General features: G+C 39.4%; 1 protein-coding gene across 3 annotated transcripts in view; it reads left to right on the forward strand.

The window, feature by feature from the left end:
* LOC133441696 (F-BAR and double SH3 domains protein 2-like) overlaps positions 1-16,290 on the forward strand; it is a 95,562-nt gene that overhangs the window by 62,386 nt on the left and 16,886 nt on the right. For 2 of the 3 annotated variants that reach the window (XM_061719261.1, XM_061719263.1), the window contains 5 exons: positions 3,130-3,252; positions 4,116-4,211; positions 5,287-5,361; positions 11,084-11,200; positions 11,340-11,444. In XM_061719261.1, the coding sequence (XP_061575245.1) occupies positions 3,130-3,252; positions 4,116-4,211; positions 5,287-5,361; positions 11,084-11,200; positions 11,340-11,444 (516 nt within the window). The remainder of the gene's footprint in view (positions 1-3,129; positions 3,253-4,115; positions 4,212-5,286; positions 5,362-11,083; positions 11,201-11,339; positions 11,445-16,290) is intronic. The other variant, XM_061719262.1, reaches the window with a different exon arrangement.

Genomic DNA, 16,290 nt, shown 5'->3' on the forward strand with positions numbered 1-16,290 from the left:
AAGCTGAGGAGGCAAAACATGACTCACACATGAATCACTGCTTTTACCTTTTGTTTTTTTGAGACATGTCCCATTGTATCTACTGTAATCCACTGTTTTTATTCCCTTTATTTCTCATTTGTGTCATTTTTACCCCTAAAAGGGATGCATATTTTTCAGCCTCATGGTTCCTTTTTCCTGTTTAGTAAAAGGCAAATACAAAATAAATAAAAAAGAAGAACTTAGGACTTTGAAACATGACAATAGAAAGTAGTTTAGCATAACCTGCACCCTGGAGACTGGTCACATGACATTTCCCCGGCTAAACTCTTCCTGCTAAAAAACATCACAGAAGTTTTTCATTGATTGTTTGAATCCAGTTCCCCATCCCCAGTCTTAGCGTGTCTGTTTCTCCGTCTCCCTCGTTCTGACAGTCTGCCCTAGGCATACATGAGCATTTACACTATGAGGCCATTCTGAATAATTGATCCTTGGCCTCTCTTGACAGAAGGATGGAACTGCAGGGAAACATGCACGTACACAAATATGCACATTCAAACACAGGGAGAATGAGGGACACTGCTAGAGGGAAACAAGCTGTTTGTCCTCGCTCCCTCTCTGTTGTTTTATTTGTGGTATTTGCAGGACTTCCCATGAAATTTACTTACAACTGCATGTACATTGGATATATATTTCATCCGTTAGATGTGGCAACGACAGGATATTAAGGATGTAGTAGGAACTGGGAAACAAACATGGTGTTATATATTCTAACCATTTGGAAGTCTTTTTGCACAGTTGATGGTGTAAAAATGAAAATCCTATCTTTTTACCGAGAATCAAGTTAGGAAGTAGAGCAAGATGAGGAATTTCACGTAGAAGAGTATAGAACAGGGGTCGGCAACCCGTGGCTCCAGAGCCGCATGCGGCTCTTTAGCGCCGCCCTAGTGGCTCCTGGAGCTTTTTCAAAAATGTTTGATCTTTTTTTCCTTTCTTTCCCTTCTTTTTTCCCCCTTTTTTCTTCTTTTTTTCTTCCTTTTTTTCCTCTTTATTTTCTCTGTTTTTCTTTTTTTTCTTGTTCTTTTTTATTTTTTATTCTTTTTTCCTTTTTTTCTCTTTTTTTCTTCCTTTTTAATCTCGACATTTCAACTTTTTTCTCGAAATTTTGACTTTTTTCTCAACATTTCGAGTTTTTTCTCGACAGTTCGACTTTTTTCTCAACATTTACACTTTTTTCTCGAGATTGTACTTCAACATTAATCTCGAAATTTTTACTTTTCTCCCGAAATTTTGATTTTTTTTCTCCACATTTTGACTTTTTTCTCGACATTTCTCCTTTCACCATTTGTCTTCATTCTAAGACTGATACAAGACCTTTCATTTTTTGCGGCTCCAGACATATTTGTTTTTTGTGTTTTTGGTCCAATATGGCTCTTTCAACATTTTGGGTTGCCGACCCCTGGTATAGAAGAATAGAGTTGCAAGAGATGTGTTTTGTTTAGGCCAAACCTTTACTTCTTAAACTGAAACTTTACTGGAAATTGTAGTAACCTGCAGTAATAACTTATTTCTCATATGTGACCACTGCTGTCCTTGTCTCTGACAGTTGTGGTGAGAGGACAGGAGCTAATCCACATCTCCCTCTGCTGTTAGAAGCCGATATTGTTATTATCCTCCCCGTCCAAACACACGCTCCCATGCATTTACACCTCTGCTGCCTGGTCTGCTTCACTGTGCTGTACTTATTGTTCAGACTAATGCAGTCGTTCAACGTTAACACACAGATACACACAGATGCACACACAAACAAAACAAGCACACACACACCCACTGGCCATGGTTCAGGGCTTTTTCTGGAAGTTGACTCACTTCATTTTCAACACTACCGTAAATGGATAAAAAGAGGAGGGCAGGAAGAGAAGAAAAGGGGGAGGAGGAAATTGCCAGAATGATGAAGGAACATGTTGAGAGAGGTCAGCCAAAAACCCACCCTTAATGACATAATGTCCTTGCTCATGTGCCATTGTTTTAGAAGTCTGTGATGTACATGTGACAATGTCGCATTAGTGGAGTTTACGGTCACATTTTAAAGGCATGTCTTTGTGCGGCCAACACGGAGTGTGCATGATTCTGGGAGCATGAGCTCCGGTGAAGCGCTTTGGCCAGAGGAGTGTATTTTTTCCTGAATATTTGAGAGTTGAAGTGTGCGAGTCTGTGGTCTCTGTTTTGTTGAACTGAAATCTGAACCCCTTCACCTTCCCCTGCAGCTGTGGGAACTCTAACCAAAGAATCATTTTCAGGAACACACACACATACACACACACAAAGATCACCCATACACACATTTTTTACAGTCTTTCCTTGTTTCTCTCAACCCCTAATGCTGTTTATACCTTTTCAAATGCTCTTTCTTCTTCTTTCTCCTCCTCTCAGTTAGTCTCACTCTCCCTTTCCGTCTGTCTGGTTTGTCTATTTGGCATTGTGGCCGGGAGCTTGGCAGCACCATCCCAGCTCGCCCTGGAGAGAGGTTTATTTGGGTTCAGTACTTCATTAAATGGTCTTCATATCAGCGCATCAGAACCTTTTATTGACAGCTGTCAAATAAAAACAGCTGCTTGGTTTCAGTCCCTCCTTTGACCTGCTGCCCATACTGCATCATCTCTCTCTTCACTCTTTTCTTGTATTTTCTCCAAGTTCATTTCTGTTCCATGATAAACAAGACACGGTCACCCACATTTGCATTAGAGCTTATTAGATGGATGTCAGCATGTCTAGGCCATTAGTGAGGTATGTGTTTGTGTGGAACAATACGGATTTCTTTTTTGTTTACGATAGAAGGTAATATCATAATTTTTATTTCTAAACATAATTGTAATGCATCTGATACTCATGAAGTGAAACTGTAAACACCATATAAGCAGAGAGCTCTGTCAAATCCATCCATACTGTCATTATCTATATCTGCTTCTTCCTTTTGACCTTACTGTCATTTTTTCATTTACTCATTGATCTTCTATTTTTTCTGTGTCTGTCTGCCTCTCTAAAGCATCCTCATTTCCTTCTACTGTAAGGTTTTGGACTGAAGAACTACACTGAATTAACATTTTCTCATTTTTGAGCTCATGGTTCTTTTCTTTGTCTGTCCTCCAGGCCTTGGATGGGAGAATCTACGAGCACGTGAAAGACTATCTGGTAGCACTTTGTCGTACTGAGCTAGAGGCCTCCCAAGCTACACACAGCACCTTCCAGTTCCTGTTGGAGAAATCAACCAGGGTGAGTCAGACGTGTTGAGAGACCATCTATACTAGAGAAGCATATACCTTTAATGTTTTAACCCTGTCATACACCTTTTTTTTTGTAGAAACTGTACTTTTGTAATGAGTGGGATCTCGCCACGTTACTTATATGTTGTATTTGTAAATGGTCAATTAAAGTTTGTGCACAGGCTGATCAATAGAACCAGCTTGCACAGTTGTTACTATACCATGACCTGCAGCTGGCCAGATGTGCAGCAGTATGCGACAGGTTTCACGGCTGCTGGCCTGGTTTGAACATGCACTGCTAATTTTTATTTCAACATACATTTTATATTCTGTTTTGACCTTTTGTCCACAACAAAAACATGAACCTTGCATTTAAAACAATCCCCAGTAAACGAAGAGTTGAAAGTAAATGCAGGTGAAGAAGAGCAGGAAAAGTGCTTTATAAAATAAAGTTTGATTGATTGATTTATTGATAGGAAGCAGGATTGCCAGTTGCATGTAATCATGTTCTCACGCCGTCATTCTCTGGATAAGTTTGCAGAGTAAACTTTAACTCTGTAGTAAATGTCAAAGACATTCTCACACACAGCCCCCCCCTTTTTAGTTCAGTTTTGTCTTCACCATTCTCTCAATTCACCTTGGGAGCTCGTCCATCTCCATGTGGATTCCAGCCAAGCGATAATAAAATATCCATCTAAAATCCACGTATAAAATGGAAATAATCCCTTGTGTGAGTTTGAAATTGTAATTTCAAGCAGCTGCAGCCAACATGGATTCGGTGAGGTCACAGTGGTGTCCAACTTGGAGTTTTCAAAGCACAAACCTGGTGTGTAAATTCACAGGAATAATGATCTTCTTCTGCTTCTCTCTCAGATAATACAAGAGTTCAACCAGCAGTTGTTCATGCAGGAGAATCCTGTGTTTCACAAATCACAGGACTTCCAGTTCCAGCCCAGTGAATGTGACACGGTGAGACTGAAATAGCTGCACACACCTGTGCCGTATTTGTAGAAGAGGATTTTCTGGTTGGGTTTAAAATACACAGATTATTTGTTTATGAACAGCAGGACAGTAACCCTTGTAGCTCTTCTTGTCTCAAACATACACTTAAACTTGCACTGATGGCCCCCATGGGTTTCTACAACTGAGCTTTTTCCACCTTCTTTTTTATTCTCACTACTCTAATAATGTATTTCATATATATATATAAGTCCATAACTCTTCCTAATCAGCTAAATAGTTGAAACCTGGAGACCTGCAGTAACAAATCAGGAGATGCTTTCCAAGCTGAGCCAAAGCTCCAGTCGTTCTTACTCTCAAGAAAAATCTTTGGATCTTTTATTTGCAGCTTTTGGAGATTTATTTATGTCAGAAATGTAAGATGATATAGCCTAGTTAAGTAATGTCTGGCGACAGCGTGACAGAAGCATGAATCAGCTCTGTGTTCTAGTTTTGATCACCAGTGCCAGATGATGTGTCTCTATTGGGAACTTATCTTGCTTTTATCACTCACTTTAGCTAATCTGAAAGTCTTTTAAATTCAGTTGGTTGCTGAATGTTACAACTATTTAAGATTTTCAGATGATTAGAGTCCGTGTGATCACAGTGAAGCACTTGGAATCGTGCTGTCTCACTCCTCTGGGGAGTTGTTAAGTATTTCTGGCAAAGCAAGACATTTCTCTCGCTGGGCACAGTTCCTGGTACGTCTATAGAGTAGCTAACCCCTTTTCTCCCGTGTATGAGTCATGTTCTGCTCTTTTTATTCTCAGCTACTTTTTAATCGATGTCGCTCTACTGCTGTGTTGTGTCACTTTATCCTTCCATGGCTTATCTTTTTACTTATGTGTGACTAACATTTTTCTGTGTAACAATTTGCTGCCCTTCCTTGTGTCCTCCTCTACCTTTTCTACCTTTGCTAACCTCCCCCCCCCCCCCCCAACCCTTTTTTCTTATTAATCCCTCCTTTGTGTGGCTGTGTTCTTGCGCTGGTGCTCTCGGGTGTGCGGGTACGTGGATGCCTCCTGCCTTTCTGTATGTGCGGCAGACTCTGAGCTCGGTGCAGCAGTTGGTGGACATCGAGCCGTCGCCCGTCAGTGCCATGAGAATGACCCTGGCACAGGTAGTCTGAACTGTTGTCAGCTTTCCCATCCTCATTCCTGACACAAACCATGGCTCATCTGCTCCATTAATGTCCTGATATTGTGTGTCTGACCTGCTTACATTTACTTGAATGTGTACTCTTAGGAACCTTTCAAACGCTTTACTAGATCAACTAATCATGTACATCAGCACTAACAGGTGAGATGTCTTCTGTTGCACGGTCATTATCAAACAAGGAGAAGAGCTTCCTCCTTGTAAAACGGCACAAAAATTCCCTCCTTTTTCAGGAAGTTATCTCCAGTTTTGATTAAATTCTAGTTTGCACTAACACTTGTGATACAATATCCTTTAAAACAGCCATAAAAATTCACAAAGAAAAGCTTACTAACTGCAGTCCTTCCAGGTCAACGAACTTACAAAGCACGACACTACATGTCCACAATAAATTACACAGGTTGTAAAGTATAAGGTGCTTGGTTTAACGCTCCCTTTCTCCATGATTTAATTCTCACTGACAGTCATACAGAAAGATACGCGTTAAGAGTGATCTTTACATCCCAGGTGGTAGTGTTTCCCTATCCCCCTTCTTAAACAGAAGGTCAAGCAGCTTTTACAGCATGTTTTTCCAGCATCAGCACAAAGGGCCCAGTCAACATTAGCATGCGAGATATTAGCTCCTGGAATCACTCAGTCAAAAGATTAAGAATGAGCTCTTGAGCAGGTTTTTACCCTTTGTTGTGCACAATATCTCATCTTGTGATTGTTGTGCAATGATATTGTAATTTCTAAAAGCTGTTGACACATCTATGCACTCTACGAGACTCTAGTTCTCCGTCATGATTGAATTTTCCCTTTTTCCTACTTGGGTTATTGTTAGGAACTTCATCTATCAGACGCTCCATGGGTATTTGTCACAATATCACAAGAATGACTGCCGCATGCTTGATCAAAACCGCATGCCTGGTTACATTATTTACACCGATGACGTCTTGACCTTTCTGTGTCAAAAATAAGAATCAACATGACAAACATCTGTGAGGTGTTGAATCGCAGGTTTAAACTGTAACTTTGCTTGTCATTTAAATCACTGAAACGTTCCTTTTATGCAGCAACAGAACGATCAGAGAAGCGTAAGAGAAAACAGCATTCTTGTTTAGTATTTACTAAGGTTTCATTTCTTCTGATTATAACAACTTTTCTTACCTACCCTCCCCTGTCTCATATACTTTTACCAGCCGTTAATGTTCTGCACCTTGGTATATTGAGCAAATTGAGCATCTCCTTGAGCACTCCTTTTTAGAGTAAATGGCAATCCTTTTCTAAATTGTAATATAATTAGTAATGGACATCTTGTGTTCTTAAGTGTTCCATGAGACGGGAGATTCCCGCTATCTAGATTTGTGTAAGTATGACAGTGACTTCTCATCATTGTGATGCAATCATACTTACTGTATTTTGGGAGTGACACAATCCCAACACTGGTTGATTCATCGTATGATGTAATCCTGCAAGGTAAAAATAAAATAAAATAAAACCATATCAGGAAATATTCTCCTTAAATGTTGGTAAATACAATCACAGATGCACAAAAATACCAAACATGTTATTGTTTTTTTAAGCCCACATGCTGAAGCAGTCTGGGGAGAATGAAGAACACCCTCACTGCTTAAATTACAAGAGTAAACAGCAGCCAGGTTCTGCTCTTCATTTGCATATGCAAGTTTGGCTGACTTTATCAAATCACATCTTTTGCCATCGGTCTGGGGCATTCAGGTATATAGTAACACCATGCCAAGAAGGGAATGGATCCAAAAATACCAGTACATTTTCATCTCGGAATTATTAGATAAAATTAATCAGGTTGCTGTAATGGCCCAGAAAAAAATATGTAGTTCAACCCTCTTGATGTTGTACCAGCATCTTAAAAGAGCTGTGCATGAACAAATGTCTACCAACCTCAATGGGCCGAAGAAGACTTGGACAACATGCGTCTACAATAATGTGAAAGACTTATAACTTCACTCATCATTTGAGAATTTTTCTTTAAGTGTCTGCATCGACATGTATGACCACACGGAGTGGAGGAAAAAAAGTTGAAATTAATGCTACATTTTGAAATTTAACAGCCTAAAGTAGAATTTATTTTAGAGCTGTTTGAAATAGGAGTTCTTTAAAATAGCTTTTATAGAACAAATGAGGCCACAACTAGAGTCTGAAGCAGGTCCTGCTCAGCCCAGTGTAATACATATCAGTGACAAGCATTGTATTGCTCTGCGAGCTGCAGTGAGATAGATTTTCTTACAAACCAATGTGAGCCTTTGTCTAATGTGAAATGAAGCAACTGCAGAAAATCCATTACTGGGTTTTAAGAATATGATTAAAAAAAAAAAGAAAAAAATCCAGAAACAAGGGTTCAGAGCGAGAGTATGATACTTTTTACATCATAGTGTGACAGGTTAGACTCCTAAATCCAGACCATAATCAGCACATGTCATACAGACCATACACACACACACACACACACACACACACACACACACACACACACACACACACACACACACACACACACACACACACACACACACACACACACTCTATACAGAACTCAAAAAGACTGTTATCAACAGAGATATGATCGTTTTTGAAGTATACTCTTATCATTTTGAATTTATTGTGATGTACGTCACATTTCCCTTCTCTGCCATCTTTGACTACATATCATTTAGACTGTCATCCAAGTTTATTTGCTCATTAACTTTATTACAATAAAAAAAATAAAAATAGTAGACATTTTACATTAACACATGAATGCACTTAGAAACCCGATTGCCTGATTTAAAGTATTTCCATCATGCTTGAGGAACGAATATAGAGCTGATTTATCAAATGATGACTTAAAAAGAGCAACATCATATTTACAGAGAGGACTATTTATTTTCTCTTTCACATTTTCACTCCATTTAGAAGCGGGTAGGCCAAGTGAGATCATGTCAATGATATTAGCAAACTATCAACATCACAGATTAGCTGAGCTCTTTCTGCGACGTGTCATCATACAGCCAGCTTTAATCTAGTGTTCTTCCTCGCTCACTTAACTCCCTGCAATTCTCTCGTGCCCAAATGTAATTAAGCTGCAAATCTCTGGTGCAATGCTTTTCATTTCACACCTATACTTAGCCAGATTTATGCTCTGGTATTATTGAATCAGCACATTATTATTAGGTATGATTTGCATGAAAACCTGCAGTTAAACTATTATGTACTTTTTTGTCTGCCTTACACATTTACTACCAGACTAAAAGTACAAGAACAAAAAGCAGAGAAACAGAAAGCCTGTGCATCCTAAGGTTAAGTTTACTTTTGCTGGCAGTGGGTTTTCTGTTGTCACACGAGACATCGTACTTGGTATTTATGCTAACTGTGGAGACAACAGAGATAGAATTTTTTTTTTTTCACAATGCAGAAATGAAAATCCAGATTTTGCATCCATCTTACTGTGACAGATAAGTATAAGTTGAAGATATTGTTTAAACAAATTGGGGGGCAGGATGTTATTGAATGTACATAGATAACACATCCGAGTCCTTTGCATTTTCTCAGTGACAACAGCAACACAATATTGCTACTTCATTGGAAGTAGCAAAGCTCTGCAGACCTCGGTTGTAACAAGTGGTTTTTTGAGTTACTGTTGCCTTTATGTCAGGTGGAACCAGTCTGGCCGTTCTCCTCTGACCTCTGGCATCAACAAGGCATTTGGGCCCAGAGAACTGCCGCTCACTGGATATTTTCTCTTTCTTGGACTAATCTCTGTAAACCCTAGAGACGGACATTCTGATGCTCGGTTTGAATTGTAGCAGATCGTCTTGACTATGTCTGCATGCCTTAATTGATTAAGTTGCTCCCATGTGATTGGCTGATTAGAAATGTGAGTTAATGAGCAGCTGGACAGGTGTACCTAAGGTGTACCAGATATCAGGATGGAGGAACTTCCAGTAAGTCTGGTTCCATCAGAGTGGATGAACAATCCTACCCAGTGGACAGAGGTTTCACGCCCCATCTTATATATTTTTCATAGTGAATCTCCAGGTGATGTCTTTCTGATGCGGTTTTTTCCATGAACCATCATATCTGAATACTTCTGTCTGTGATGAAGTGACTACCACAAGCGTAGAGTGAATAAAAAGCTGAGTCCCACAATTTCTCATTTTCATTGTCTCCCACCTATTACTGTCGTCTCTATGAGGAAGTAGTAAAAAAAAATGCAAGATGGATTTTTTTTTTAATTCTTCGATCAGAAAAATGTAGCCCAGCAACTTGCAGGCATGACACTGCTCCTGGTTCCAGCAAGCCGCCATTAGTTTTATAAAAGTTGTTTTCACCTAAAAAGAGTTGTGGTCAGCCCGAGGAGAGGGATGTGGTGTGTAACTGTTTCTCATCCAACACAGCAGTATCTTGAGGCAAAGTTGTTGACATACTGTGTGATACCAGGCCCTTGGCTCGAGCTAACAAAATGAAGAAATAAGAGGGGTTTATGGGATTATTAGAAAATATATATGTCAAATCTGAGTCACAGCTTTAAACTTGTAATGAAATCAAACAACATGGGAAAATGTAATACTAGAAGTGAATTTTTTGTGGCATGTGGATTTTTCTGGCAGTCCGTGATTAGCAGATGTCCTAGAATTGTACGTATCTTGCACATTACTAGTTTTCGTGCTTGTATAACCTAATAACACCAGGTTAATGTGTGGCTTTGAGAACATTTACAATGCCGATGTACAGTACACTCTGGTGTGTACTGCTTTCAGAAATGCACCGTATCAAATCCAGTTTGACCAGAATACCTTTGAACTTCAAAATTAAAGCAATATTCAAACTAATGAAAAATGTTTTCGAAATTATGTTTTCTAGGAATATAATCCTCCATTGCCGAGTTAACGTGCTCCTAATGACGGCTTCGGTGTCATTAGATCAGATCATGTTTTCATTCGGCTGTTCTCAGTTCATTTACGAGAAGTATGTAACGTGATCTCTGCCTGACTAATCCCTGCTCATTTCAAACTTGGGAAAAACATGCAGAGAAGAAAGAAATACTCAAGAATTTTAACTTTGGTCAAACAAATATGCTTTCCAGTTTCCATAACAAAGAATAAAGATAAAAGGTTTTCAAGGCTTTTAAGAAATAATGTTTCAAATTGTGTGGATGCACTCCGACACACATTTAATTACACTTACACTTATTTAATACACACACAATACTTCTTTTCGGAGAGAATCCACCACATGGCTATAATTGATGTTGAATGTTTTACTGGAAAACTATGTAGATTCTTTGACACGCTCGCATATTTTTGTTTGCGTGTCGGAACGAGAAAAAGGAAGTTACGTGTAAAAAGAAAGGGCTGTTGCCGTGCACCTCTTGCTCTCTTCCTTTGCAGCTTCAACAGACAGACTTGCTCACATTCACTCACAAGGTCTTGCACATGTGGTTTTAATAGCAGTTATTTTGTTCTGAGAGGATAACAACTGAGCTTTGCAACACACACTGCATTAATTATGTGAGAGGAAAACGACTGCTCTCACATTTTTATTTAGCTTAATTAACAGCCTGAGCATATCACACACCTTGAGCTGTTAAAAGTGCGCTTGTATCTGCCTGCCTGTGTTGGGCTGGTGTGTTTACCCATGCCTTTCTCTGTGCGCGTGCATGTGTGTGGTTTTATGGTTGTGAATATTAGAGTCGACAGCTGGAGTCGGAGTCGGGGACGACCGAGGAGCACAGTCTGAACAAAGAGGCCAGGAAATGGGCAACCAGAGTGGCCAGAGAGCACAAGAACATCATTCACTACAAGAGAGTAAGAGCCGTACACATTTTCACATTTGTTTTAGGGGCTCATTTTAAAACATGTAAAACACAAACCTTGAAGAAATTAATTTTAAAGCAGCTGCACACTATTTATAATAAAGTTGTATGTGTCTGTTTGTTGCTTTTAGTCTTTAGAGGAATGTGAGAGTCACGGCTTGCCCCCCACCGAGCAGGGCAGACTAGACCTGGAGCTGAAGATAGAAGACACCAAAGAGATGATGCGCAAAGCCGAGGTCTGTGACTCACACATTCAACATTTACTGTCGTTTTAACTTCTGTGTGTTGCTCAGGGCTCCGACTAGAACCGCCACTGTGATTTAGCAAAAACCACATGACATGCACTTATAAAACGTCTAAAGCTCCAGGAATCGCTGTGTGCCATGTGTGAAACCTGTTGTCACCATAGCAGTGCAAGGTGGGAACTTCAGAGGCTGTTTACTCGGGCTTTCATTCCACACACCGATGTTCAATCCATCTCAGCTGCATTACTGATTAATATTTCAGTGAGGAGGGGACTATTTTGGCTGCAGAAAATTAAAAGAGCTGTTTTGTTTTAAAGGAAGGGATCAAAATTAAGCTACGGTAGTCCTTTTTATTTTGGCTTCTGTCTAAAAAAATTTAACTTATTTTTTAGTCTCTGTAAGTGCTTCTTGAAACTGGTATTTTTCATTTTAAAGAAGACAACGATGATTATAGTGTGATTAGATTATAGTTCATAGTGTGTTCTCAAATTATCAAGTAATTCTTCTCAACAACGAGCTTAAAATGGAAATAAATCTATATCGGTGTTGGACGGTCCTAAATTTTGTGCCGGTAACTTGTGCGTTAACTGCAGCTCTCCTGCACTCAAGATGTTCTTTGGGTTCTCTTTCAAGACTGTATATGAGAAAAGATAAACTGAAAACCTGTAAAAATGTGGTCCTAAGTGTCTGCTTCTAATCCAGAATGCAGAGAACAAATGGATTGATATTTATTTTTTCTATCAAACCTTTTCAAACTAATATTTTTGCTGTGACATCAGTGTAGCTGTAGCCTTGTGACCTACTAGCTTTAGGTTACTACTAGCAACCAAGAATTTGAACATAAATGAATGCAAACATAACTCATGCATAGTGCGTTTAATGCACATGGGTCAGGATTAACCAATACACATTTCAGTCAATAGGAGATCATAAACTGTTCATCTTATTCACTTGTTCAAATAGACGAAGCCCAATAACCCAGACCGTGCATGTAGTGTTCCTATGTTGTGCTTATTAATTCAGTGTAGCTACACTTTTTCAGAATAAAATGCGTCTATATGCCAGTACACAGATGTTATTATGAGCTATAAAATATAGATAATCCATCTGAAAATGTAGATTTTAAACTATCTTCTTGACTCACACTCCCTCTAATTTCCTTTTTACACTTTCTACACAGCTCCTCCTTTTGCATGTCACACATTAAATGACCGTGCGTCGTCTCCTCTTCTCACCCTCCGAAGCCTCCTTGTTTAGTTCCCTTCCAGCCTCACTGAACTCATTGTCTGCTCATCACTGCTTCTTTGCCTCCTACCATTCAGGCTTTTTGATATTTGGCACCCTCTGCTGTGAGATTTGATCCAAACCCATTTAATTCCAAATTAAACCAGCTATTTTTCTATAAATAATAATTAAGCAACTACTAGTAGCTTGTAATATTTTACTGTACATACGATTTAGGGAGGGTTTTCAGTGGGAAGCAGAAACCACATCACCGTCCTCCTGCTTTGTCCTCTTTCTCATTCTCTACCTCTCATACCGCCTGTCAGCTGCTTCTGGCTCCTGCTTTACCTTCAGCATGTGGATGAATATTTTATGAGCTCTTTTGACACAAATGAACTAATCACAAAGTTCTTTATTCATAATCATAAAGCCAGTGGAAAGAGAACAAAATACATAATGTAGACTCAGTTGCAGCTTCATCTGCATAGTGATGGTTTAACTATGCCTTTTTCCTGAGTTCATTTCTTTATCCGGGATCCTCTTGTTGCAGCAATCTTGTTAGAAACTGAAGCTGAGATCTCTGCATGGGATACAGAATAAATATGCAGTGAGAGTTTTTGGACTAAAACCCTTCTTTTTTTAAAAATTTGGTCTGATACTGCTCTTTTCCCGTGAGCTCAAGGTAGTGGACAAATTCAACGTGGCAGTGGATCCAAGTTTTTCTTGGTGACAATCCAAGGATGATCCTTAAACACAATCACAAGTACCCTATCTGACACACAGCTTAAGCAAAGAAGACAGCGATCAGCCAGTAATATAAGATCGATAGCTCAGCCGATCTTAACTGAATGCAAAGATAGGATCGTCCAGGATTTGACTTGAACTGTCTTCACTTTTTACTAAACTGCCTCGAAGCATTCTGACAGACATTTCTTATCAAAATTCAGTATATAGAGTTGATGAGCTGTCACTGCTAAATCTGTGACAGATACAGTCATTTTTTTACCCTTATGTATAATTTACTATACATATTTTAGTAAGAGTATTATCAGCACTACCTCAGTTTTCCAAACAGGATGTTTTAAGGCAGGGGTCGGCAACCCGCGGCTCTAGAGCCGCATGCGGCTCTTTAGCGCCGCCCTAGTGGCTCCTGGAGCTTTTTCAAAAATGTTTGACCTTTTTTTTTCCTTTTTTTTCTTCTTTTTTTCTCCCTTTTTTTATTTTTTTTCTCTTTTTTTTATTTTTCTTAATTTTTTCCTTTTTTCTTCCTTTTTCCTTTCCTTTTTAATCTCGATCTTTTGACTTTTTTCTCGTAATTTTGACTTTTTTTCTCGAAATTTTGACTTTTTTTCTCAAATTTAGACTTTTTTTCTCGAAATTTTGACTTTTTTTCTCGACATTTTGACTTTTTTCTCGACATTTTAACTTTTTTTCTCAACATTTCGACTTTTCTCGAGATTGTACTTCAGCATTAGACTTTTCATTTTTTGCGGCTCCAGACATATTTGTTTTTTTGTGTTTTTGGTCCATATGGCTCTTTCAACATTTTGGGTTGCCGACCCCTGTTTTAAGGAGAACGTGATGTAGCGAGCAGAGTTAGCTTTCAAGGATCTCTTTGAGCCTGAGCGTGACCTGTGCTGCACCAGCAGCACGGCTCACCTCTCTGCTCAGCTGACCTGTGGACTACAGAGAACAATAAACAGACTTTTCAAAACTCCATGCTTGTCGTTATGTTCCCGGCAGCTGGGCATCTCCGTTTGTTTAGGGGGTTTTTGGCGGCAAGGAAGAAGCATCTGTGTTGCCCTAACGGGACAGTTTTTGCCATGCACCTGTCAGTGGAAGTACAATTACCCTCAATGTGCCAGTCTGCCCCAAGGCGTCCAGCGCAACAGTGCTGCACTCCCAGCTTGTGGTCCTGGAGACACAGAAGGATGTTTGATAGTGTGCACAGACAGCATCAGCATTTCCTCCTTAACGTACGATGACGGGTTGGATGTCCAACTACTTGTAATTGTGATGCATCATGAGTTTTCTGTGGAATCAGTGACTTGCGTGACAGACTTATACATTTGGTGAACCACACATGCTAGTTCAGTCTTATAATCTCTGTGTTTGATAAAAGACTGAAATAAGAGGTCCTGGGTATCTTTCTGTCATATTTTGATAAGATAACAAGTAGTGGGTTAGGTTGTGATAAAAAAACAAGTGTGAAAGTTCTTATCAAATGAAATATTTTCATTTAAATTTTGTCCACTTTTGCCCTTAAAGTTGGAATAAAACGTTTCCACCTCTTTCCACCTTTCCAATGACTTAAAAAAGAGGAATGTTTCTGGAAACAAAAGTATTCCAACTTTATGTGCAACAGTTTAATCATACTGTACACTTGACCCCTCTCCTGCTGGAGCTTATCAATAATATGACAGGCTTTCCAAATTCATCCGTCATGGAAAAAGCATGGAGATGGATGAGCGTCGGTGGACAAAACTGAATCTACAGCAGAAACCAAAAAAAGCTCCCTCGTCCGTTCTTTTTGAAATTGTTTGACGGTGCATGGCCTTAACTTTGCGTATTATTTTGATGTTACAGGTTTACAACAAACATAGGCCTTTAGTAACTGAATGCAAGGATAGGATCGTCCAGGATTTGACTTGACATCAGTATACTCAGATTTATTTCAGTGACTATTTGTATCAATGAAAATCTTCCCCTACCAATAGGTTAATGCGAGAAGAGATTTTACAATGTTGTTTATGCTGTATCCTTCTAATAGGCTTCAGTATCGCTTGTGATTTCATATTAAGATGAATCCAGCCAGAAGAAAAAATCTTTATCATATTTTTCGATGATTTTAGGTGTTTTCCTCATTTTAGAAGCTTGTTGAGAGGGAGTGAGAAGCGCTGAGGATAGACGCCGTCTCCATCCTGAGCTGTCGAAGGCTCTGTCCTCTTTTACAGTCTGCATTAATACGGGCCGTTGGGCCTCAGGACTCATTTCAGCGTGAACAAACATAATTAATAGGGATTAGAAAATCAATGAAAATATCAGAATTTAATGGCATTTCTCCTGCATTGACCTCGAGGCTGTGTTCACATGTAGCAAGGGTTTTGATGATTAAAGTTTCGTTTCCATGTGGTATTCGGTCTGGGGAAACAACTTACCTCCCAGATCACCAAGTTCGATTTAGAGGAATTAGATATTCCTTGTGATAGGCAATGAGAGCCCACCCTCTTTTTATTGACATTTCCATCCAAACGCAGACGTTTGGCCCTTCCGCACAGAGCTTACATAAATATCAAAGCAGTCTCCTCCTGGGGGTTTATCTGATGTCATCTTTTATGCTCACCCTCTTCACTGTCCACCTTCATTATGTCTTTACAATAAAAGGCGGCATGTAACTCAGAATAATTCAATATTATTTACAGCTGCAGTTTCTTCCTGTGCCACCTGTCCTTGTCTTCATCTTGTTTTCTGCTTCCCTGTCCGTTTGTGTTAGCTGTATTGATTACAGTGGACTACAGTGGACTGTCTGTCTGAGTTTGTGCTGTCTGCCCACCAGCGTTCAGTATTCCCAACAGTGGCTGCTTATTCTGTTGACCTTATCTAATGATGGAGA

The sequence above is a fragment of the Cololabis saira genome, chromosome 4 (genome assembly GCF_033807715.1).
Source record: "Cololabis saira isolate AMF1-May2022 chromosome 4, fColSai1.1, whole genome shotgun sequence".
In the NCBI taxonomy this organism is placed as follows: domain Eukaryota; kingdom Metazoa; phylum Chordata; class Actinopteri; order Beloniformes; family Belonidae; genus Cololabis; species Cololabis saira.